Source organism: Pelodiscus sinensis, chromosome 9 (genome assembly GCF_052426305.1).
Source record: "Pelodiscus sinensis isolate ZL-2025 chromosome 9, ASM5242630v1, whole genome shotgun sequence".
NCBI classification, from domain to species: domain Eukaryota; kingdom Metazoa; phylum Chordata; order Testudines; family Trionychidae; genus Pelodiscus; species Pelodiscus sinensis.
In genome coordinates this window covers 27,400,913-27,425,004 of record NC_143060.1, presented here as the reverse complement: position 1 = coordinate 27,425,004, position 24,092 = coordinate 27,400,913, and the positions used below count along the sequence as shown (strand labels likewise).

The window sequence follows — 24,092 nt, the reverse complement described above, 5'->3', positions numbered from 1 at the left end:
GGGGGACATTTTACTCGATAAGGTCCTTATCCTTTTTGGGTTCAGTTCAACTATAAAGCCTCCCCAAATCCTTCTTGTCTGTTTCCAAGAGTCATGTGCATCTTTTGACCATCTCCCAAGTTTTTCTGTTAAAAAAAAAAAAAATTAAGCCTATCCTGCTTGTTTTAGAAAACTGTTGGAGATCCTCTTTCCCTCAAATTTGCTATAGAAATCCCTGCTCCCAAATGGGGATCTCCCCCTCCTCCTCTTTTCCCTGAAAGAATTCTTTAAGGAAAAAAAAAAGCAAAGACTAGATTAAACTGTACTGTACCATTAAAAACATTACTGTCCCTTCACTACTAAGATATCTCTGGCCTTCCCAGAAACCACTTTGGACACTGCCAATTCATTCCCTGCTTCCTCTCCAACATGACTTTCCCTTACCACCACCTCTGTTCCTAAACAAAGGAAGCCTTTGGGAACCAGCTAAGACAGGACGCAGTTGTAAAAAGGACTTCCCTGGGGGAAGGTTTAATATTTTTTTAAAAAATGCATTATCTGCAGGGAAGTCAGCTCCTTATCTTAACTTTGGGAATTGTTTTTTCTTTTATCTACCTGGAAGTTGAGCAGAGGTTAAAAAAGAAAGTACCTGAGATAGAAAGGAAAAAAATGAAGAAATGCCAAATGAATAGGGGTTCAGTTGTTCAATGCCAGTAAAAGGGGGGTAGAACTTGAGGTTTTATGAAACATTTTTGTACTGGGGACTGATTCGGGGTGTTGAAGGTGAGACTCAGACCTCCTGACTTCACTACATTCTCAAGCAACATTTTACAATGGCTGTTAAGGTATGTGGGGAAAGAGGAGTGGGGACTCCCCAGGCAGCTTTGGTGCCATGGTAGTCTTTGTGTCTCCTGTCTCCCTACTGCCCCTCAGAGAGGTTGGAAGTGTATATCGGGGAGGGAGCTCTTATGCCAAAGTTTGTTTTTCCTAGCAAAGAGTGAGTTAGGGAAGTTGTGCCACTGCATTATTCACAGAAAGGGAGGGAAGGGAAAACAGGAAGTTGAACAGGTCCTGGTGGAAGATTTAAACTGAGAAGTGAGTAAAATATGGGATATGGGGACTTAATGAGTCACACCTAAATCAGAAAGTGGAGTCCACTCATAGGAAGGCAGTAGATTTTGATGTTGTTAAAACAGCACATCCTAGAGTGCAGCTTAACACATACGTCTTCTTTAAGGAAAGATATGACACAGAGTGTTGCAAGTATAGAGAAAACAGGTTGGTGGTAAGAATGGCCAGGAGGGACATCCTCAGATGGCCATTGTGGGGAATAGAGAAAATCAAGGGGATCACTATGGAGATGGAGGAAATTCTGCTGGAAGGGCATCATTCACTTTAGGGTCATTAGGTACTTTGGACAAGTTCGCTCTTGCACCTCAAATGCAGCTTACTGATGATAAAAGGTACACTTTAGAATCTCAACAGCTAAACTAAACTGACAACATTTTAGCAATCATTGGAAATAATTTACCTCATGAAATTTCTCTGTTTCTCTCTCTCTTATTTCCTGGTCTACTGCTCTTCTTCTAGCTCTCTCCTCTTCTATTTTTTTCTGTATTTCTTCTTCAGACAATTTTCCAATTTTTTCAAACTTGCTTTTTAAGTTTTTTGCCTGAATAGAACCACTTCTTTTTAACTTTATTAGCTCTTCATATTCTCTGCTTAATTCAAAGGTTTCAGCCTCTTCCTCCTCCTGTAAACAATTACAATAAACTATTAAGAGTGCCTGATTTAGAAATGTGGTTTTGTACAAAAAAGCCAAGTGTAACTAAATTTTTCCTAAATCTAATTAAACTGAAGTGTCAGAAGATGGTGGTAGGCATAGGGACTTTCAATTTTCTTTTAAGGTGGCACACATACAAAATATGTAAATATTTTTAAAAGATAAAAATATGCCAATTGCATCAAAATAGGGCTGTCAGGCAATTAAAAATGTTGATTAATTGCACTGCTAATACAATGCCACTTATTTAAATATTTTTGGATATTCTACATTTTCAAATGTTAGTTTCAGTTACAACAGATGGCATTGCTCACTTTACAGCGCTCACTTTACAAAAGTTTGAATGATAAAAAACCAGAGAGTATTTTTCATTCCTCAATTACAAGAACTGTAATGCAATCTATCATGAAAGTTGAACATGCAAATGTGAAATTATCTTTTAAAAAAACCTACATTCAAACATAACTACGTAAAACTTTAGAGCCTACCAGTCCACTCAGTCCTACTTCTTGTTTAGCTAATCATTCAATTATGACTGTTTACATTTACAGGAGATACTGCTGTCTGCTTCTTTACAATGTCACCTGAAAGTGAGGACAGCATTCACACAATACTTTTGTAGCTGGAGTTGCAAGAAATTGACTTGCTAGATGCACTAAAGATTCATGTGCATCACGCTTCAATCACCATTCCAAAGGACATGTGTCCAAGCTGATATGGTCCATGCTGACTGGTTCTGCTCAATAATGATTCAAAGCAGTGCGGACCTATACATGTACATGTTTGTCATACAAGTCAGATGCCACCATCACAAAGCTGGCTTTTTTAAAGGAGTTTGGATTCTGTAGTTTCCATATTGGAGTGTTGCTCTTTTAAGACTTCTGAGAGCATGCTCCAGCCTTGTGTGTGTCAGATTTTGAAAGGCACTTTGGATTCATAATCCTTGGGTTGAGTGTCTTACTATCTTTAGAAATCACAGGAACAGCCTTGACAGTTGCATTTTGTGAAATCTGTAGTGAATGTGTTTTTAAAACAAAAACGTGCTGGATCATAATCCAAGACTGCTATAACATGAAATATGGCAAAAATGTAAGGTAAAACACTTCAAGAGACGTACAATTCTCCCCTCAAGGAGTTCAGTCACAAATATAATTTGTGTATTTTCATTCCTCTGGAATGGTGGTCCAACCTTGAAGGGGCATACAATTGGTCAGAATACCTGGCACACAAATACTTTGCAATGCTAGTTGCAAACATGCCATGTGAACGCCTCACTTTTGGGTGATATTGTAAACAAGAAGCAGGCAGTGTTATCTCCTGCTAATTTACACATTAGTTTTTCTTGGTGATCAGCTGAACAAGAAGTAGGTCTGAGGGGACTTTTACAGGCTCTATAAAGTTTTACATTGTTTTGTTTCTGAATGCAATTATGTAACAATCTACATTGTAAATTGTACTATCATAATAAAGAGATTGCATTACATATTTGTATGAGCAATTGATACTATTTTTACAGTGCAAGTATTTGTAATAAATATAACATGAGCAGCATACACTTAGTATTCTGTATTGTAACTAAAATCAACATATTTGAAAATGTAGGAAAGCATTTAAATGTCAATTGGTATTCTGTTAATAGTGGAATAACTGATTAATTTCGGTATCATGTGAGTTAACATGATGAAGCAACAATCATTCTTCATCACCAATTCTATTATTTTGAAAGGCTCTTACACCTTCATGCAGTCCTTCCAAGTTACTGTCCTTTAAAGTCATTTCATGTGAGGGGTGCTTTATTGATATGGCACTGCATAAGCACAAGATCTTTGTGGAGGCAAAGCCTTCTGTCATAAAACAGCAGTGGTAGTGTAAGATGCTTCATGCTACTCACCCAGTGTACTTCACTCTTAAGTGCAAAAGCATAGGTCAGTCTCTACATCTGTGTTTCTGGTGAATCTGACATCTGGTATTTTTGGTGTAGATTGCTGCTTACCAGGAATGTGAGACCTCCAACTTATTTCACACAGGCCAATGAAGTGTTACTAAAAGTTGTTACCCATGGTAATTAGAGGCCTTTTAACTTTTGAGTAAGACTTCCTATATCATGCTGCCCAAGAGTCCAATTTATTAACAGGATCATACTGACAATAATACATTATATCATAATAAAGCCTATTCTTCAAAAATAAAAAGCTGCTTTTTTGAAAGAGAAAATTAAGTAATTCTTTAAATATTGGAGAATCATACACAGTGCAGGTATGTTACACAAATGGTTTTCAAACATTTTTTTCTTATGACCCAGTTTAAGAAAATTGTTGATGCCCACAATACAACATTAATTTGACTAAAGTATGGGCTCTGAAGTGGGGGTGAGGATAGTAGCTTCAGCTTTGGGCTGGGGCAGGAGGGGGGTTTAGCTTAAGCAGTTCCTGGTCAGCGGTACAGTAGGAGTGCTAAAGCAAGCTTCTTGTCTTTCCTCGCACCACACACACGATACTGTACCTCAGAAGCAGCCTGGAGCAGGTTCTAGCCAATAGGAGTATGGAGTTAGTGCACAGGGCAGGAGTAGGGCACAAAGTCCAGGGCACTCTTCTTCCTTCCCCCACCATTTCCTGCTCTCACCTAAGAATCTGGCCTGCTCTTGGCCACTTCTGGGGCACAGCACAGTCTGCAGTGCCAGGATTGGTAGGAAACCTTCCTTTACACTGCCGTTGATTACCCTACAGCAGTGAGACCCAGTGCCTGACGTTCCACAACCAGTACTGAGTCATGACGTGTAGTTTGAAAACTGCTGTTAGGCTATATGTAGTTAAACTGCACAGAACTTAATAGCAGAAGGCAAATTGTGAATATTTTACTTTTAAAAACACTAGGGCTATGTCTACACTGGCACGTTGTTGCATGAAAACGACCACTCTTGTGCAAAAACAATACTGTCTGTCAACATACCATCTGTCTACACTGGTCGTATGTTCTTGCGCAAGTAAACTGACGTTGTACTGTAGAAAATCAGGGCTTCTTGCGTGAGAACTGACGCTTCCTCTCTGGAAGAAGCCCTCTTGTGCAAGAGCTCTTCCAGAAGAGGCCAGGGTAGACAGGCAGCATGAATTTCTTACACAAGAAGCCCCTAATGGTTAAAATAGCCAGCAGAACTTTCTTGCAGAAGAGAGCGTCGACACTGCCATGGATGCTCTTGTGTAAAAGCACATCTCTTGTGCAAAAGCACATGCCAGTATAGATGCTCTCTCGTGGAAGAGTTGTTGCATAAGAACTCTTCTGCAAAAGAGTTCTTGTGCAAGAAACTGCCAGTGTAGACATAGCCTAGATGAATATTTTAAGCGGAAAATACATAAGCAATGACAGTTTTGGACTGGAACTAAATCATTGTCCTCTTTACATTTTTTTTTCAAGATACCTCTTCGCGCTCATTGCAGCATTGATAAACTAGTTAGAATGTTCTAAGATGGAGTCCCAAACCAAATCAGAAATCTCAAATCCTGAAGCTCTTATTACTCACTTTGAATCTGCCAGGCATTAGCTTCATATTCCTTTTTTCAAACTTTTGAAGGTTTTGACAGTATTTCCAGCCCCAATTATTGCTCTACACAAGCATTCAAAAATAATTTGATTAGTTTTGTAGTTGAGATTTTTAAAACATTGTGAATTTTCATTTGCCTTCTAGCTTTATCACTTGCAGTTTGCATTTCCTATTCTCAATACCTAAAATACTTAAATTTTAGGATTTTAAGTAGTAAACTGAAGTAATCGATTTATTATTGGCTATTAGGGAAGTAATGCATTCAGATTATTTTGAGAATACAAACCTCTCCCATTTCTTGTCTGAGCTGCTCAAATTCTTGCTTCTCCATTTCCAGTTTTTGCCTGCGCTGTTCTTCTGTGCGTCTCTTTTCTTCTTCCATTTTTTGTCTCAGTAACTCCTCAAAATTAATTTCCAATTTACCTGGTGTAAGAGATTCTTGAGAAACTGTTTTAAACATCTCTGGGGTCTCATCATCCAGTACCTATTGAAAATAATTATCTGTTGCCAGTTTTGATACATTTTGTGTACTTGTGCTAAACTTAGAATTGAGTGTGTTTAGAATACAAAATTTGGGGATGTGATAATTGGACCTTTAGCTACATCACAATGAAATAAGATAGAAGAGGCTTTAATGTACAAGACTAGACAATATTAATGCAGAAATCAAATGAATCCATGTGCTCTCATTCCCACTTAATTTTGATCAGTTTAACAATAGGGATGTGAACAGGTAACTGGGAGCAGCCCCTGACCCACAGTTCACCATGAGGTTAGGAGTTGGCTACCCCATGCACTTGTGTGTTGGGGGGTGGGGGGAATGGGAGCAAAAGTCCCCCCAACACAAATACAAGAGGCTATTAGCTCCTGCTGCCAGGCATGCAGGGTGGGGACAGCTGAGCTGGAGCGGTCCTCTCTGAGATCCCGCTTAACTGGTTAAACTTAAGGTTTAACTGATTAAACTGGGATTTTACATCCCTATTTAACATAGCAGTAAAATGATCAGCATTTAGAGGCAAAACAATTTATCATAAGCTATAAAACAATGGGTTTTTTTCCCCTAAAAAATAATGGTTCAACAATACGGGGTGAACAAGAAATTCTATCTGCGCAAAGGAGTGGCAGCCAGGAAAGCTTCAGTTCTAACTGATCAGGCAAATTGCTTAACATCTACTTCATTTTCCCAGTTGTTAAAACAGGGTGAATAAATCATGCATAATTTTTATAGAACTCTGAAGGTGATTTAAAGTTAAATTCTTCAGCTGATTTTATTTTTCATTTCTATGCAGTTTGTGTATTTGTATTCAGTTTTCTTTCATTTATATTAGCATACTAGCATGTACACAATATACAAATTATGAAGAACATGTTTTGTGGGCTTTTGCACACCAACTGAAATAAAGCTTTAAATCTAGTGCTTTTCACATTTTATGTATGCTTTTATGCACGACCAGAAGTTGGGAATGGGTGATGATAGGGAATAGATTATTTGATGATTACCTTTCTATTCATTCCCTCTGGGGCACCTGCCATTGGCCTCTATCAGAAGACAGAATACTGGGCTAGACTGACCTTTGGGTTGACCTAGTATGGCTATTCTTCTGTTCTTAAATATTCCTTCTGACACTCTAATTTTACAGGTATGCAGCTAAGTTTCCCACAGGCATCCTTCTTTAGAGTTTTGAGGACAGTCCTTGGCTTGTTTTTTTGGTGTTTAATTTGAGAGGGACCCTATTTTGTGATCTGGGTAACTAAAGTTAACATTTCAGAAATCTGAAGCAATAATTAATAAAACAGTTCAGCTCCTTAAGCTGTTTTGAAATGACACAACTTAGATATAACTTCATGAAGCTGGTCAGACACTTATGGTAGCTTGTCCCATGTAACTTCAACAGTGCAAGTGGCCTTTAGTAATTCACTTCTTCAGCATCTCTTTCTTTTTTCCTTTCCCCTCTTGCTCCTTTCAAAGCTCTTAGGCTACGTCTACATTGGCATGATTTTGTGCAAGAACTCTTTTGTGGAAAAGTTCTTGTTCAAAAACTCTTCCAGAAGAGAGCATCTACACTGGCACGTACATTTGCGCAAGAGATGTGCTTTTACGCAAGAGCATTCATGCCAGTGTAGACGCTTTCTTGCGCAAGAAAGCTCTGATGGCCATTTTAACCATAGGGCTTTCTTGTGCAAGAGGGCTTATTCCTGAGCAGGAGGATCATAGTTCTTGCACAAGAAGCACTGATTTCATACTTTAAAACGTCAGTGTTCTTGCGCAAGAACTCGCGGCCAGTGTAGACAGGCAGCAAGTTTTGGCACAAGTGCCCACTTTTGCGCAAGATCGTGCCAATGTAAACACAGCCTTAGTGACATGCAAAGGGAAAAATTACCTTATGGCCTTTTAAAAGCTTTTCTGGGTGGCATAAAAGGTTACAGTTTCTGACCAAAAAGAAAGTTTGCTTGATATTCTGGCACTAGAAATTCAAATTTTGTCTGTCATGGAAGACTGGTGAATAGCGAATTAGTGGGATTAGAGCTGACATCCAGAGAGAGAAAGCTGAGCACTTGTGTAGTTCTGAACACTATATGCTCCCAGGTAAGGAGCAAAGTTATGTTGATAAGGTTGTGTGAAGATTCCAATTTCCTTCCTCCCTTTATGTGTGTAAGCTCAAACAATGTTTTAGACTCAGCTTCCCCAAAACCAACAAGTTTAAAGCAAGCACAAACAAAACAAAAAAATTATAAAACAAACCTTTCAGCTTCACCATAAACTAAAAAGTGGGTTTGTGCATTTGTTGCTTATTTTGTTAAGTCTTCTTTCAAGCAATGCCTGTATTCAGATTATTCTTCTTACCGTAGAATCTGTTCCTTTGACCTGCTACAAAACTAATACATTTTAAGAATATAAGAATGGCCATACTGGGTCAGATCAAAGGTTCATCTAGTCCAATATCCTGTCTTCTGATAGTGGCCAATGCCAGATGCCCCAGAGGGAGTGAATAGAGCATGTGATCATCACATGATCCCTCTCCTGTCATGCATTTCCAGCCTCTGACAAACAGAGGCTAGGGACACCATTCCTACCCATCATGGCTAATAGCCATTGATGGACCTAACCTTCATGAATTTATCTAATTCTTTTTGTACTCTGTTAAAGTCCTAGTCTTCAGTCCTCTGGCAAGGAGTTTCATAGGCTGACTGTGCTATTTGAAGAAAAACTTCTTTTGTTTGTTTTAAACTTCCTTTTGTTATTTTCTCTTGTTGCAGTACTTTGTCCCTAATCCTCATTTTATCTCAACCCTTTCAGGACTTTTCTTGCCCTTTCACTATCTGCTGTTGGCTTCTCCCGCTCCCAGCTCTTGAATTCTCTTTAATAGGGTAAGCTTATGTCAGTTAAGATGAGTTACATCAGCACAAGATGGAGGTAAAGACCAACCAACCAACAATCCATTCACTTAGGGTTGAAAAAGGTAACTGTATCTAAACCATAGAAGACATGTGGGAGCTTTTTGCTGTTGATACATTAGTTCATATGTTCGATTCAGAAACACTTCGGGAAGCTAATTGAACAGAAGCTGTTAAAGATCAGTCAATGGACTGCAAATAAGCAAAACCCATGAAAAGACAACAGGCCAGCTATATCCCTGGTGAAAGCCCCATGAAAATAATTTGTGGAGCTGTGGTCACCAACCTGTTGATCGCAATCTATTGGTCAATCGGGAGGGCTCAACCAGTCGATCGCGAGGCGTTCGGGGGGCCCCCCTTTTCCCTCACCCCAAAGAAGCCCCATTACCTACCTCCAGCAACAATGGAGGTAGTGCTGGCTTCCTGCAGGGTGAAAGGAAGTCCGGCAGCTGCGTGCCACTTCCGGAGTTTCAGTGCACTGACTGCTCCCCCTCCCCCAAACAGCCAGCGCGGTACCACAGCCCAGGTTTGTGGCGTGCCAGGGACTTGCTGCGCAGGGGAGAGGGGCTAGGAGGTCCCAGAGGAGACATGTGCTGAGGGTTCCCTCCTCTGTAGGGGACCACCCTTCCCCATTACCATGTCCCCTGCTCCCACCAGCACAGTTGGGGCCACGGGGGGGGGGGGTTTGGAGGAGTTTATTTTTTTGCATCTCACTTGTGTGGACCCAACTGACTTTTCTGTGGGTCAGTGACCCCTGACTCAAAACAGGTTCCCTGCCCTTCTTGTAAATAAAGACAATGCTGATACTTTTTGTGTTTGACATATTTTATTTAAAAATGAAGCCTGGCCGCCAAGCCCCCATCTGGCCGCAGCATCATAACACTCCTGCACTTCCCCCAGACCTGAGCCTATCATACACTGGAATCCCTTGTCCTGAGCCTCTCACATCCCCAAACTCCTGCACCCCTACATCCTCAGTCTTCTGCCAAAACACTTCTGCACCATCCACACAACAAAAATCTGTGTCCTGAGGCCATCATACTCCCCACCTCCCTGTCCTGAGCCCCTCATACCCCAGCCCAAATTCCTTCACCTTCTCATCCACAAGCCTGTGGCTTGCTCAGTACCCCAACCCTCCACCTGACCCCAACACTCCCCAGCCTGGAGCTCCCTCCTCGAACCAGCATCCCCTTCTCCACTTCCTCCTGCATTCAAATGTCTTCCCAGAGCTTGCACCTCTCACCCCTTCCCACACCCAAATCCCTCATTCCCCCCAGAGCCCACACATTCTGTCTCAACCCAATGAGGGTATGGCTAGACTGAAGAAGTTTTTCCAGGATTACAGAGGTCTCCTGGAAAAACTGATCTGCGTCCAGGGATGCGTTCTTCTGCTCTTTTTTTTTTTTAGCGGAAGACCAAACATGCTCTTTTGGTCCCAGTATTCCTCGTTCCACAAGGAATAGTGGGCGTCCGGAAGAAGGGATTTTTCTGACATTTGGTCCGGTCTAGACAGGCCAAATATTGGAAAAATCTCTTCCTACAGAAGAATCAGGAAAAAAGTGGTAGTGTAGTTGTACCCTGAGAGTGTATAAGGGCTGGGGATAGGAAGTGATGGAAAGGACGAGAACAGAGAGGGCAGGGCTTCAAGGAAGGGGTGGAGTCTTGGGGGAAGGATGGGGAATAGATCTTGGCTTGTTCTGACATATAAAAAGTGATCTTGGGTGTAAAAAGGTTGGAGACCACTGGACTAGAGCACCCCTCTACTAGTCTAATTTAATTGAAAGGAAGTGATAAAAATCATCTTGAATGTTCCAAACTGAAGGTGGCTAACTTGATGGTGACAAAAGTTGTTAAAGAGGAATGTGAAACAAGATTAGCAGGAGAACCTGTGGAAGAGGGAGGGCTTTTGAAAGAAAGCAGAGACAGTGGTATGTTTTTCTAGCCCTAATCTATAAATACTTTGGACGTTTTTAAAAACACTTTAGTTCAGCAACAACAAAGTTTTTAAGATCATACTAAAAATTTAAAATTAAACCTACTGGGAAAATTTAGCCCTATCAAGGCCTAAATTTTAGTACAAATACTGTAAGTAATCCAAGTCCTTCCTGCATTGCTCTTTTAGATTTTTTTTTAATGTCTTCTCCTTAGGAATGTTGAATTCAAGATTGTAAGATTGAGAGGAAATAACCTTTTCAAACCCTTGTGAGATTCATTTTAGGAATGTTGACTTTCTATGTATTCTTTTAATTTAGGATCCTTAACATCTTAAATGTTTTTGGTTGTCACTTTGCAGTCATGTCATTTGTTATACCTTGAGGAATAAAACTTATTTTCATATTGATGAGGGTTTCTGTTGTCATTGTTCAGATTCATACTGAAAAAAAATAGATAATTTTAAACTATCAAAAATGTTGGGCGAAGGGGATGAGAGGGAGACAGCATTTTTCAGTTCCTTCCTCCCAATGCAAAATATGTTGTATTGATATTACTGTAATAGTGACGCTTGCCCCACAAGAAGGAAGTTTTGAGGACCCAATTGCTACTGCTAGAGTTAGTAAGAGCAGAAAGTGAAGGTGGACACTGTCTATTTGCAAAAGTGTAACACTCTATTCTAGCTTGTATTCCATTAAAGAAGAAATTTTACAAAGCCGTGGCTGCAGCCACCCTTTTCAACTTTGCCTGTCTTGTCTTAAAAATCATGATAGGATTGTAGTCTTATTCGTATTACAACCGTTGTATCTACAGGGTTAAACTTTTCATTTGTCTCTTGGAGTTGTGGACAAATTACAAGTCCTGTCTTCACTACTGCCGAAGTAGGGATGTGAGGAACTAGTCAACAAGTAGCTTCCCCCTTCCCCTTCCCGCTGCCTCTATCATAAAGAGGCAGCAAGGGGAGGAAAGAAGGGGGGTTCTTCAAAGTGGCAGCACCACTTGGAGCCTGGGGCCAGACCCCAGGCTCCGTGAGGCGCTGCCACTTTGAAACGCCACATGCAGCCCGGCATTAGGCGCCTCACAGCATTCCAAAGAGGCAGGGCCATGTGGAGCCCGGGATCAGCTGGGGACTCCCCTGCTGACCCTGGGCTCCGTGCGGTGCTGCTGCTTTGAAATGCCGCAAGGAGCCTGACACCAGGCTCCCTGTGGTGTTTCAAAGCAGCAGCGCTGCACGCAACCCAGAGTAAGCGGGCAAGTCTCCAGCTGAACTGGGCTCCATGCGGCACTTTTGCCTTTGAAGTGTAGCAACAGCCCTAAAGGTAGAGGCGCCCTATCAACTAATCAAGGAGTCAAAACAAAATGCATTGACTATTCAATTAGTCGATATTTAACATCCCTAAGCTAAAGCAGCAGTACTTCATTTTCTAAACTAAGATTTTCCTAATAGTTCTTCCGGGTTGCTTATGATAATGTAGGGCTCTGGTCTATGGCAGTTTTTATTCCTATTTATGCTAGGGAAAGTGTTACTACTATTACTGCTAACAAAACACGGTTCTTGCCAAAGCTGTTGTTGCTTATTTGCATGGCTTAATTCACTGGGGTGTTGCTTTGTTTTTGTTTTTTTTAAACGGTTTGCATTGTTTGTGTCTGACAAAGGTTTCTCTCATTAAGGTTGTATTTGAGAACATGAAATTTCTAGGCCATTATTACGTCTCTTCCAGTATCTTGTTCCCCACAGTGGTCCAGTAGCAACTGTTTTGTGTCTGCTGGGCAGCAGAGGTCATAAAACACTGAGCACAGCGATCACAAAACAAATAGCAGTCCATGCTGGCTTTGTAGACAATAAAGGCAAGGGAAAGAAAAAAAGTCTCTTGGGGCTAGAAGATTTTTGTGACCAAAATTGAGTGTTTTTTCCTAACAAAAGTATCATTGCAGTGTAAATGCTTGCATTGTTTTGTCACTGAAAGGCAGTTTTTGGGGACAAAATGTCAATGTAGACAAGGCCTTAGAGGGTCATTGTAGGTGGATTTCAAGTGAACATATTTGTTTTCAGCCAGTTGGATCATGACTGGTCTGTGGTCTTGAAGATGGCAGTATGAACTGAGGATGTAGGAGAGCTAGAGGGATACAGAAATTCCCCAGGAAAGGAAAGCATTTTTTTCATTATAATGATTCTTTGATTTTCTATTGAGTTTCAAATAGTGTAATACTGTTGACAAGCAGTAACTCGTGGGTAATTTTCAATTATAAGGAATGTTTCCTGGGGCAGCTCTGTTTGTATATTTATTTTACTAACTTAAATTTAACTAACCAGATGGCTCATTCTCAAATAATTAGTTGGGTTAATGAAGCAGCTCAAATGTATGCTAATGAATAGGCAGATGTGCTCTAATACCACTTTCAGAAGTGCATTCTGCTGGCAGAATTCAGGTATGAAAAAAAAAATCACTCAAATGTTAAGCAGTGTCTTACCATACTTTTCCTTGCTTCAGCAAATGCCCTTTTCTCCTCTTCTATGCGTCTTCTGGCTTCTTCTTCTGCTTTCCTCTTTTCTCCCTCTTTCCTTTGTCTTTCTAATTCCTCAAAACTGAGTCTAAGTTTACCAGGACGGAATTCTTTAATAGAATTTTCATTGTCTCTATCTTCTTCCTCTTTGTTTGCCTTTAGAAAAAAAAGTGTTTACTCTGTTTGGGTCAGTGGGAAGAAAGAAAAGATCCCTCTAGGAAATATAAAAACAAGACAGCGTCTCAAAGCCCATATACTGAATACTTTAAGTATTTAGCTACTCAGGCACAATCTGAATAACTTTAAGTTCTCCCTCTGAATTTTCAGTTATGTTGTTAGCTTCATTTTCAGATAAGGGAAATTAATAGACCTTTCTTAGGTAGCAGAAGTATTATGTAAATGCACTGGTCTGTAGTCTCTTTATTTACATGAAGTGCATTCCCTCAATGCTGATTTGCTAAAAATGATGATAGTAGCCAACTGAGGTTTTATAAATAGACTACTACAATATATTAGCATTTTATTTTTGACACAAATTGACAATGGTTCTGTTCCTCCTCCAGAAAACAAAACATCAGTGAAGAATGCAAACGAGATGTGTCAACATCTTCCCTGTTGCCCATCTACAAGGAGAAGACTGGGATTTGCCAACTGCAATTAAGAATGAAAGGAAGCAGCTAACAATGAACACTCCTTCAACTGCTGGTATGTCTAAAGAGAAAATGCGTCCATGAGTTATGAAGGTACCGCTGCTTTATGTGCATCACACTCTAAGCATCATGGCACTGAGCTCTTGCTCAGAGGTAAGAAAATTATAGGATATGAGCTTTTCAGAATGATTTAAATTACTGAATATCCATTGAAAGAGGAAAAAATAGAGGGAAATTATTGAATTATTCCCTTCCGAAACTGCAAAATTTATAATGGTGGATAGCTGTTGTGCTCAGGTTTACTAGTAGGAGAACAGGATAACCATCTGGAAAACAGAGATTTGGTTTCAAGCACAGGTATGGTGTTTTGATCCCATAACACACTCACAAGTTTGGAGGCTTTGTGATGCTGGGTTCCAACTATTTGGTTTTGGAAATTTTCAGTGTCTCCAATTTTCTCAGCTGTCTCTGTTTCCATAATTTTGTGCAGAATCAGAATCTTTACAATATGTTGCTATAAGAATACTACTTCAAGAGCAATATGGTTACAGTCTGCCCAGGAACAGTTTAGTATAATTAAAATGTCTGTAGCTATCAAACGTGTGTAGTTTATTCAATTCTCAGAAATAATATTTTGCATGGTGCATCGAAATAATTCCATTCATAAAACTGGTCTACGGAGGTGGTAGAATCTCCCATCGCTGGAGATATTTAAGAGTAGGTTGGATAGACATCTAACAGGGATGATCTAGACCAGCCCTGTGCAAAATATGACCGGCAGGCCAGATCAGGCCCTCCAAGCCACCACATTTGGCCCACGGACGCTGGGGAGAGCTCCAGGAAGGCTCCCCGCTTGCCTCACCCACCAAACACAGCTCAGAAACAAAACTGTGGGGCAGTTTCAGTTTAAAAACCCAACAGGGAGGGGGGGAAAGCTTTAGGAGCTGCTCTCGTTCCCAGCACAATCCCATTGGCCAGGTTATGGACAGAAACTGGCCAATGGAAGCTGCCTGTTTAAATAACAGGCAGCCACTAACCACAAGGGGCTTGAAGTTATTCACAGAGCACATGGCTGCAGCGTTTGCAGGGATGAGGCAGGCAGGGAGGCTAATTCAGGAACACGCTGCTGACTGATAAGTCTCCTAGCCAGACCCTGCCTCTGGCACCCCAGCCCTTGCCTTTCCCAACCCTCTTCCCCCCCCTACTCCACATACCCAAATCCTTTGCTTCCCTCCTGCTTCCCCTCCCCCCCCAGATCAGTCGCCTCCTGCCCTGGCTCACAACCCAAACCCCTGCATCCTCTCCAATTTCCTGCCCTGGGTCACAATCCAATGCCATGCACCTTGTTCAGTATCCAAGGTCACAACTGCCTCCTTCAACCAACCTCCCTTCTGCATCTAACCTCTATCTCAGACCCCACACGTCCTCCATTAATATCACGGAAGAGTGCAGCCCTGGACCACTTTCTAAATGCTTGGAGTGGCCTCCTGTCAAAAATTATTCCCCAACCCTGATCTAGACAGTGCTTGGTCCTGCTGTGAGGGCAGGGGACTGGACTTGAAGATCTCTCGAGGTCCCTGCCAGTTTTATATTCTGTGATTCTATAGTGCAAATATCAGTGTGCACCCTGTATGTTGGAGAAAAACGGACATCTGAATTAAGGATGTTAAGGACTAGTTGATTTCTCCTCCCCCTCCTTGCTGCCAATATCAAATAAAGGCAGCAAAGCGGGGGGAGGGGAAGGGGAGGAAGAGTAGGTACTTCAAAGCGGCAACACTGCATGGAACCTTACCCTGGGCTCTGTGCAGTCCTACCGCTTTGGAATGCCATGGCGGTGTTTCAAAGGGGCGGTGCCGCATGAACCCTGAGATCAACCGGGGAGTCCCCAGCTGACATTGTGCGCGGCATTTCCACAGAGCTTGGGATCAGCTGGGGACTCCTTAGGTGACCCCAGCTCTGCATGGTGTTTCAAAGCAGCAGCCCTGCCTGGAGCCAGGGTCAGCGGGGGACTCTGAGTCCCCGCTGACCCCAGGCTCCATGGAGACACTTACGCTTTGAAATGCAGGAATTTGAAAGCTGGTATGCCATGTGCTGTCCGTATCAGAGGCAGCAGAACAGGGTGATAGCATGGGGGAGGCTGCTCTGCAGGGAGCTCAGACCCTGGCAGACACGGGCTGCTGCCACGGAGCAGTCTCCATCCGTGACAAGGCTGGGCTACTGCAGACAGAGGCTGATTTGCAACAACTTCCCCTGCTCCATGCTGCTGTCTCTAGCAGAGGCAGCAGCACGGGGAGAAAGGGGGAAGGCGTCACCATCGAGCTGGTGCAGGGGGGAGCTTGCTGTCCTCCTTCTTGCCCCCTGCTGCTGTAGGAGGCAGCAAGGGGGGTAGGCGGGTCCCACAGAGCTGGCTCCCCGCATATATTGGCTCCTGTCTATTCTCCTCACCCTAAGCTGCTGCCTATCAGAGGCAGCAGGTGGATCAAGTGCTTGTGGGAAGCTGGCTTAAAGTAGTTTGAAACTACTAATGGTGTCAGGCCTCAATCTGAATGCCTGTAGTTGACAGGAGTAACTGATAAGCCCACACTTAATTGTGACATCCCTATTAGAGAGCTATTGCTGGGACCTGTGGGGAGAGGAAAGGATTTGTTTTCTCTAGGTTTGAAAACACGTTAGGCTAAATTTCCTCCAGGCTTAAGCTAGAGTGAAATATGTGCTATATGTATCATTGACTTTTAAAACAAACTTTGTATTTGTGGGTAATCTCAGGTCTATACCCAGATTTATATGGACTCTTCTTAACCTGTGTATTATGTTTAAAGCCCCTAACAAGAACAGTGACCTAACCTTCCCCATCTACTTTCTCTTGTACTCCAGAGACATATTAGTGATGAATATAAACATGGTAGATAAACAAAAGGTGAATAAGAAATAACTCCAAACCATTGCCTTGAAGTGCTATCATGTGTGAAAATACTGGCTATTGCAGTGCTCAAATTACCATTGAAGTTAGACAAAACTTAGATAGCTAAACATTATTTAACCAACTGGGAAAGGTATGTGATTGAAAACTAGTAGAATAATACTGATAACCACAACTGTGGTGCAGTCATCTGGATTAGTTTAAATTCAATCAATATTAGTTGAAAAATAAGAACTAGAGTCACTTTAAGAATAGAATAAAATCTATTTATGCTCAATTCCAAAAGATTAAAACACTGGCCTGTAGAACTGGAGTGCTCTAACATGTAGCTTCATTTTGTAAGAATGAATATGACGACATGCTTTTAAGAAAAGGAAGCTTCATTCATACCAAGTGCTTTGTTTACATGACTATGCCAAGATTCAAATGAATCAGTATCTTGGGCAGAAAGTATTTTTGAATCTACTGATGCTGTCAGCCCTCAATTTGAACTGTTAAACCTCATTATGATTTAATCTTTTGCAGTGTGTATTCTACACAAACAACCATCCACAACTATAAAAGAATACTGTATTTACCATTTGCTGTCTAGCTTCTTCAAAGGCACGTTTTTCCTCTTCCAAACGATGTCTTGCCTCCTCCTCTGTTTGCCGCCTTTGATTTTCTTGTCTTTGTTTTTCCAATTCTTCAAATGTTAATTTCAGTTTCCCAGGAGAAAGAGGTTCATTTGTTTCACTGCCTTCATTTTCATCTTCATCCTAAATAACAAAAATGAAAGTTAAATACAGTTTTAAGTATCAAATCTGTGTTTCCCAAGTATTTCTCATGATTTGTTTACCATAACAAATGAAAGACACTTGGCTTCCTTGAGGGATCTTTTTTGTTCCTCATCTCTTATTCTCTTTTCTTCTTCTCTATCACTTCCTGTGTCTTCAGAATTTTTCATCTTTCCAGATGTTTTATTAGGTTTGACAGGCACTACTGTTACCAGCAACGAATCATCACCTTCCTGTTGTTAATAATAAATTTGTTTCCATAAATATTGACTCCTTGGAGTACTCTCCATAGTAGCTGTCATTGTTACTTGTGCTTCTCAAAAATGCCAACATAAAGTTATATAGAGACCAAAAGTAGGGACCAGAGCAACGCTCATTTTCCTGTACATCTTAGAGCCAGTTTTCTGCTGACAACAGAAGAGCATCAAGAGAAGTCTATTTTAAGTTGAAATGAGAGGAATAGCAAGTGTTCATAGAATAGTGTCTTCATTGACAGTTACACTTATCTACAACTGTTCATGGCTGATTGGGGAAAAAGGCAGCTGAAATTTTGTACGTGTACCTGAGTTTTAAGCTTGTCATGCTCCATTTGAAAACAAGCTAATACGGGATTTGTTCTCTCTCACTCACTCACTCACTCACTCACTCACTCACTCACTCACTCACTCACTCACTCACACACACACACACACTCTTTATCTAGGGATGTGAAGGACTAGTCAACTATAGGATAAGCAAATGCTTATTGTGTAGCTGACACGTTAGTCAACTAGTCGCTCCCCCTCCTCCCGCTGCCTCTATCAAAAAAGAGACCGCAAGAGCAGGGAAGGGAATGGGGGACCCCGGGCTCCACGCTGCGCTGCCACTTTGAAATGCCGCATGCAGCCCGGGGCCGGCTGGAGTGTCCCCAGGCTCCTCGGGGCATTTCAAAGCAGCAGTGCCACATGGAGCCCGGGATCAGTTGAGAACTCCTCAGATGATCCCAGGCTCTGTGTGGTGCCGCTGCTTTGAAACACTGCGGGGAGTCCGGCATCAGGCTCCTTGCGGCATTTCAAGTAGCAGCACCGCACAGAACCCAGGATCAGCAGGGGACTCCCCCACTGATCCCGGGCTCTGTGAAGTGCTGCTGCTTTAAAACACCGTGAGAAGTCTGACACCAGGCTCTTCACAGCATTTCAAAGTGGCAGCACTGCACAGAGCCCACAGTCAGCAAGGGAGTCTCCTCCTGACCCGGGCTCAATGTGGCGCTTTTGCTAGGGCTGTTGCTACACTTCAAGGGCGTGGGAACCCTACTGACTAATCAGATAGTCAATGCAAAATGCATTGACCATTCAATTAGTCAATATTTAACATCCCTAACTTTATCCAGAAACAAATACATAGTTTAAAAAATAGCATATGAAATAACTGGCAGTTCCTCCAGTCTTACGTGCCCAGAAGTCTGGGATCCACTGCCTTTACTTGCATATTTGGTCACCATGATATTTAGGACAGAGTCCTTAGTAATTTTTTTAAGGACATACTTTGTAATGCAGCACAACTTATCTGATTACAGCAACACTGACAACTCAAACACTTAACTTCTTTTGTTTATGAAATCTTCTGTTTATGAAATCTTCTGCTATCAGGTGGAATTGAAATGGTTCAGTTTGGACTTTCCAATGCAATACAAGTTCATGTGTTAAGCTATCACCATTAAAGAAAGACTGTCTAGTAATTTAGATCCAACATTTAGATTTTGTTTAAAAACAACTTCAGTAGCAGCAGTTGTGATCACTTTCCCATTTTTCACTAAAGTGTCAGTGTTTCTGGTATCTAGCCTTCTTATAATAATGGAATCCCTCAGACAACAACATTTTACTGACAACAACATTTTACTATCATGTAAGCCCAATGTGTTAAACCGACTAAACAAATCAATAAATAATAAGCAATAAATGATAAAAAAGGTAAACTAGGCTATTGTTAAAAGATGTCAAACATTCTTTCTTTTAAAACATCAAAAAATCTTGAATGTCTTATAACATTAAAACAACTCTTGACATTATCCTTTTTAAATTTCAAGATTAAAAAGGCAAAGAGCTTTTAAGGTTAGATTTTTTTTTAATGCCACTAGTGCATTTAGAGGCCCCCTGTCTTATGTACCTCAGTATCCTTTACATGGCTTTGAAAATGTAAGCCTTCATTATTTTTTTTTATTCTGACTTTCATTGTTGGTAAGTCATTCACCTTTTAAATTTGTTTTAAAGTTAGAATAAGCTGGCCTCATAGACAACTACAACATATACTACCAAGTCAATGTCTCAAGTTTTTTTTTAGCCTTGCTACAGAATTTCAGTGAAAAATAAAGTGTACCATTTATTTACCCAACCCCTTATTAAAATAAAATAAAAAAATAGGTGAATGTTTTTGTTAAAAAAAAAAAAATCCAATTACCTCTGATGCTGATTCAGTTCCTGTACTGTTTATGTCATCAATCTATTAAATGAGAATTTCACATAATTGTTACTTTTGTTCTTTGCCTTTGGTTTTCAAACATAAAAAGGAAAGTTAACTTGTGAATCAGTGATTTTTATATATATATATCTATATATTGCATTAAGTTTATGTATCTTGGAGGTAGGGGCAATAGTAGAGGAATACCATGCTGAATACTTTTTGATAACCATGAGTTTAATCTGACATTAAATGTTAATGCCTACATTGTATGTCATGTTTTTACCTATAGCAGTATTAATGTTGGAACTGTTCTTGAGGCTTACTAGATAGGAGGCTTATTTTACTAGCTATGTAATCCTGGAAACAGGATTGAAACCTGGATATAGTATAACAATCTTACTTAGCTTCTTAGTGAAAAACTTGTAAATGCAAAGTAGATAAAGATTTGTTTTTGTACATTCCATAACTGTGCAAGAGAAGCCAAAGGAAATCTGTTACCTGATTTTGTATAAGTGACCTTGCCCTTCCCTTGAGACTCAGCCTTGGAGAGCTCTCTTTCCTATACTCTTGACATTAGTTTTATATATTTTTGCTGTTTTGAATGAATATAAATTCCTTCCTGAGTACAAATTTAAATACTATACTGCTGCCTTTCAAAGTAAATAAACTCTAGAACAAGAGATTATGGGCTAAGCTTTCAGCAGAATGCTCACAACTTAATGTTATTCCCAGTAGGATGTGAATAGCTAAATTTTGTTGGCTACATATCCCTAATGAGAATTATCTTTCCTTGGAAAAGATTAAATGCTAGAATTTTTGGTTAAGATAACTATTTTTTGTAGGCTCTTATTTGCACAGGTAATTGCTTCTGTAAGAGAACTACAGAAGATGGGGACATACTCCAATTCAGAGGCCTAAAAAAAATAGGCTTTGTAGGCACAGGTAAGAATTGAAGTTACTCAATCAGGGTACGTCTACACTATAGCGTTAATTCAAGTTAACTTAATTCGAAATAGTTAATTCGAATTAAGCTAATTCAAATTAACGCATCTACACACAAAACCTATTTCGAAATAGCACGTCCACACTGAGTGGACACTGAACCAAAGTTAGGGCTGGCCGGAACCAGTGGCAGCAGGGCATCAGGTTAGGACTTAGTGTTTGGGGCTGCTGCCTGAGGCTAACTGAGCTCTGTGCTTAAACGGAGTTCTCAGGGTTCCCCGCTTGCTTATCTACCTCGATGAGGGACAGCAAAGCAGTCCTGTCTTGGAGTGCCCTGAGTGCCCGCACTCGGGACACCACAGCACTCGGCCACATGAAGCCCAGAAACTGGGTTTATTGAACAAAACTGGGGGGGGGGGGGGGAAATGAACCTCTGGGGAGACTGAGAAAAGGAGGTGGGAGAGGGGAGGAGGAAACTTGGGAGGAGGGAGCTGGAAGGGGGAAGCAGGGGGAGGGGAAGCTCAGGGCCCAGGATTGGGGGTCTCACTGGACCAACTTGATTTTCATGCAAACCTGCTCCTGGGTTCACATGTGGCTTTGGTGGCCAGGCTGGCAGCTATCCTGCCATAGATGGCCGAATTCCTCCATCTAGTGCGGAGATCATGGACGTTGGGGGCATCTCCCCCAAACCTGAATAAGGTCCATGATCTCCACCCTGGACTAGGAAGGAGACCGCCTTCTCCAGTCCCTCTCAGGCTCCTGTGAGCTGGCAGACTGCTCCTGGGGAGCAGTGGAGGGCTAGCTGCCAGTGGTCAGGGGCCCCGGTGGCCAATGCTAGCTGTGGGAGGACAGGCTTGGAGCTGGCTCAGGCACCATGGCCAGGGTCTACCCCTTTAATGGTTCCGGGGTTGGGGGAGAGGAGAATAAGTTTTCCTGGCTGTGCCCAGAGTGGCCACCAGGGCTCCCTGGGAAGGGTTGAAGGCCCCCTATTTCTAATTAAGTGTCTACACAGCACTTAATTCGAAATAGCTATTTCGAATTTGGTGTTACTCCTCGTAGAATGAGCTTTACCAAATTCGAATTAAGCGCTCCGCTATTTCAAATTAATTTTGAAATAGTAGTTTGCATGTATAGACGCTATTAAAGTGAATTCGAAATAACGGCCGTTATTTCAAATTAACTTTGCAGTGTAGACATACCTTTATATAACAGAAATGAAATATATATAATACACACACTCACATTGACAAAAGAAGAAAATAGCTATTGAAGTATAAATTTTAAGTTGTCTTCAGGGTACAATTTATCTACAACTTTGCTGCTTATAAACGTCTATTTTCAGTAATAAACTTGAGCATAAATCAGAAGTGTTTATAACGTGTGTCTATAATAACAAGTATTTTACAATTCATTTGCTCAACATAGCCATGAATCACTTCGAAGCATATGGTGCCAAACTCTGTGTTTGCTTCATTCTCTACCTTCTTTCCTGTTCATTTTTTTTATCAATGCGTGGCTTTGGCCATAACTCCAGGTTGATATTTAGAAAGAGTAATAACTCTCCACGCCTCCCAAAAACTCCTCCAACACACTAATTTCCCTGTTAGACTATAGTCGATTCATTTACTCTTAAGAAACTAAGACCAAATCCTCTTGCTGAACTCTTTGTCAACATTTTGTATTTGATACGTACTTAGTATTCAGAACAAGATAAATGTACCTGCTGGGCTTTTTTTGCCAGTTCTCTCTGAATTTTCCTTTTCTCAATCATATCTTGTTCAATTCTGCGCTTTCTCTCCTCTTCCATTCTTTTTCTTTCTTCTTCTTGTCTCTGCTTCTCCATTTCTGCAAATTTGCCTTTAACAGTTCCTATGAATGTGGTATACAAAACTCAATAATTTGATCCAATCTTCAACTCTCGCTTTCCAGGGACTTTTAAACTTAATTTCTCACCTGTTAGCTTTGGAACATAAGCTTTTTCTATTTTAGAAGATTTTGTTTCTTCTTCTTCTTCATCAGAAGCAAGCAGTTCTTTCATCTAGTTGATTAAAAAGAAAAAATAAAATTTAACTGTGTAAGCACTAGAAGATAATTTAAATGTTGTCATAGAAAGTGTTAAGCAATTTCAACATCTAGTAGATGAACTATTTTTATTTGAATTACAATAAAAAGTTCCAAAACATTAAAATTCTTATGAAAAGTGAATATATTTTAAAGGATAAATATTTGCAAAGAAAATAACCTCCTGTTTTCTCCTGTTCCATTCTCTCTCTCTAACATACTGTTCTTTTCTTCTTTGCTTTTCATCTCTAGATCTCCTTTGGTTTCTTTCTTCCCTTGCTTTCTGCATAGCTTCAAATTTATCCTTTACATCACCCTTGTGAAGTTTGGGCACATAGGATTTTTGGACAGGTTTACATGAAGAAAGCAGAATCTTTGTGAAGATAAAGAAGTAAAGATAAGGAAAATAAAGTTGAAGCAGATGAAGAGAAATTGTATGATAGACTGGACTAGACAGAATGCGAGATTTATTAAAATACAATGCATATATGATCATGATTGTTTTGTGCCACTAGCTACTGTCTGCCAAGCATCTTATCTATACTTTACCACCTTAAGTAATGAAGCAGTACTAAACATGGAGTAAACTGAGTATTGTTGGACTTTAGCTATATGAAGCCCACTGATTTTAATGGAGGCCTATGTAGTTAAATGCCTGAATTTTGAGAATCTGTCCTTATAATGTATGAAATGTAAAAGATATGTACACAGCTCTACATTGTTGCTTTAGAATATATACATTCACACTGAAAACAGAAGTATATACTTGATTCTTCCTTTAGAAGCAAGACTGGGATTTAGATTTCAGGTATATTCAAGAACAAGTCTTATGAGTTTGGGTTCTCATGTAACACAGATGTTTTATACAGTTATGTTTTACACTGTTGAATCTTTTCACATGGTGAAAAAATAAAATTCTTCCATTTAAAAGCTTAGGTACATAGTTAGTAATTAATCCCTTAAATATTGGGTTTGAATCAGCAGCCCAATCGCTGCACATGACAGCTAAGTAGTCAAGCTCCCTGTTCTAACAGAGAACTATTGTATATGTGGCTAAAGAATTTTTAATGGATGCTTTCTGTGCTAACACTTTCCTTAGCTGTATTCTTCTGCTGGCTCCAGTTAATGTTATACCCACATTTTACAAATATTTGAGTTTTATCTCCTTTTA

The 24,092-nt window shown here is 40.6% G+C and overlaps 2 protein-coding genes across 17 annotated transcripts in view; one reads left to right on the top strand and one right to left on the bottom strand.

Moving 5' to 3' along the window:
- FUBP1 (far upstream element binding protein 1) overlaps nt 1–17,454 on the top strand; it is a 62,141-nt gene extending 44,687 nt beyond the window's left edge. The window contains exon 24 of the transcript XR_012905934.2: nt 13,697–17,454. The gene's annotated coding sequence lies outside the window, so the exon portion shown is untranslated. The remainder of the gene's footprint in view (nt 1–13,696) is intronic.
- The window catches only part of NEXN (nexilin F-actin binding protein), a 43,171-nt gene that overhangs the window by 3,157 nt on the left and 15,922 nt on the right, over nt 1–24,092 (bottom strand). For 5 of the 16 annotated variants that reach the window (XM_089780474.1, XM_089780475.1, XM_006129583.5 and 2 more), the window contains exons 3-10: nt 22,814–22,898; nt 22,581–22,729; nt 19,916–19,957; nt 17,542–17,712; nt 17,282–17,461; nt 13,101–13,289; nt 5,587–5,784; nt 1,511–1,732 (exon numbers count right to left, since the gene is read on the bottom strand). In XM_089780474.1, the coding sequence (XP_089636600.1) occupies nt 1,511–1,732; nt 5,587–5,784; nt 13,101–13,289; nt 17,282–17,461; nt 17,542–17,712; nt 19,916–19,957; nt 22,581–22,729; nt 22,814–22,898 (1,236 nt within the window). Of the gene's footprint in view, nt 1–1,510; nt 1,733–5,586; nt 5,785–13,100; nt 13,290–17,281; nt 17,462–17,541; nt 17,713–19,915; nt 19,958–22,580; nt 22,730–22,813; nt 22,899–23,102; nt 23,295–24,092 lie in introns of all 16 variants that reach the window. The other 11 variants (XM_006129578.5, XM_006129579.5, XM_075936318.2 and 8 more) reach the window with 8 other exon arrangements.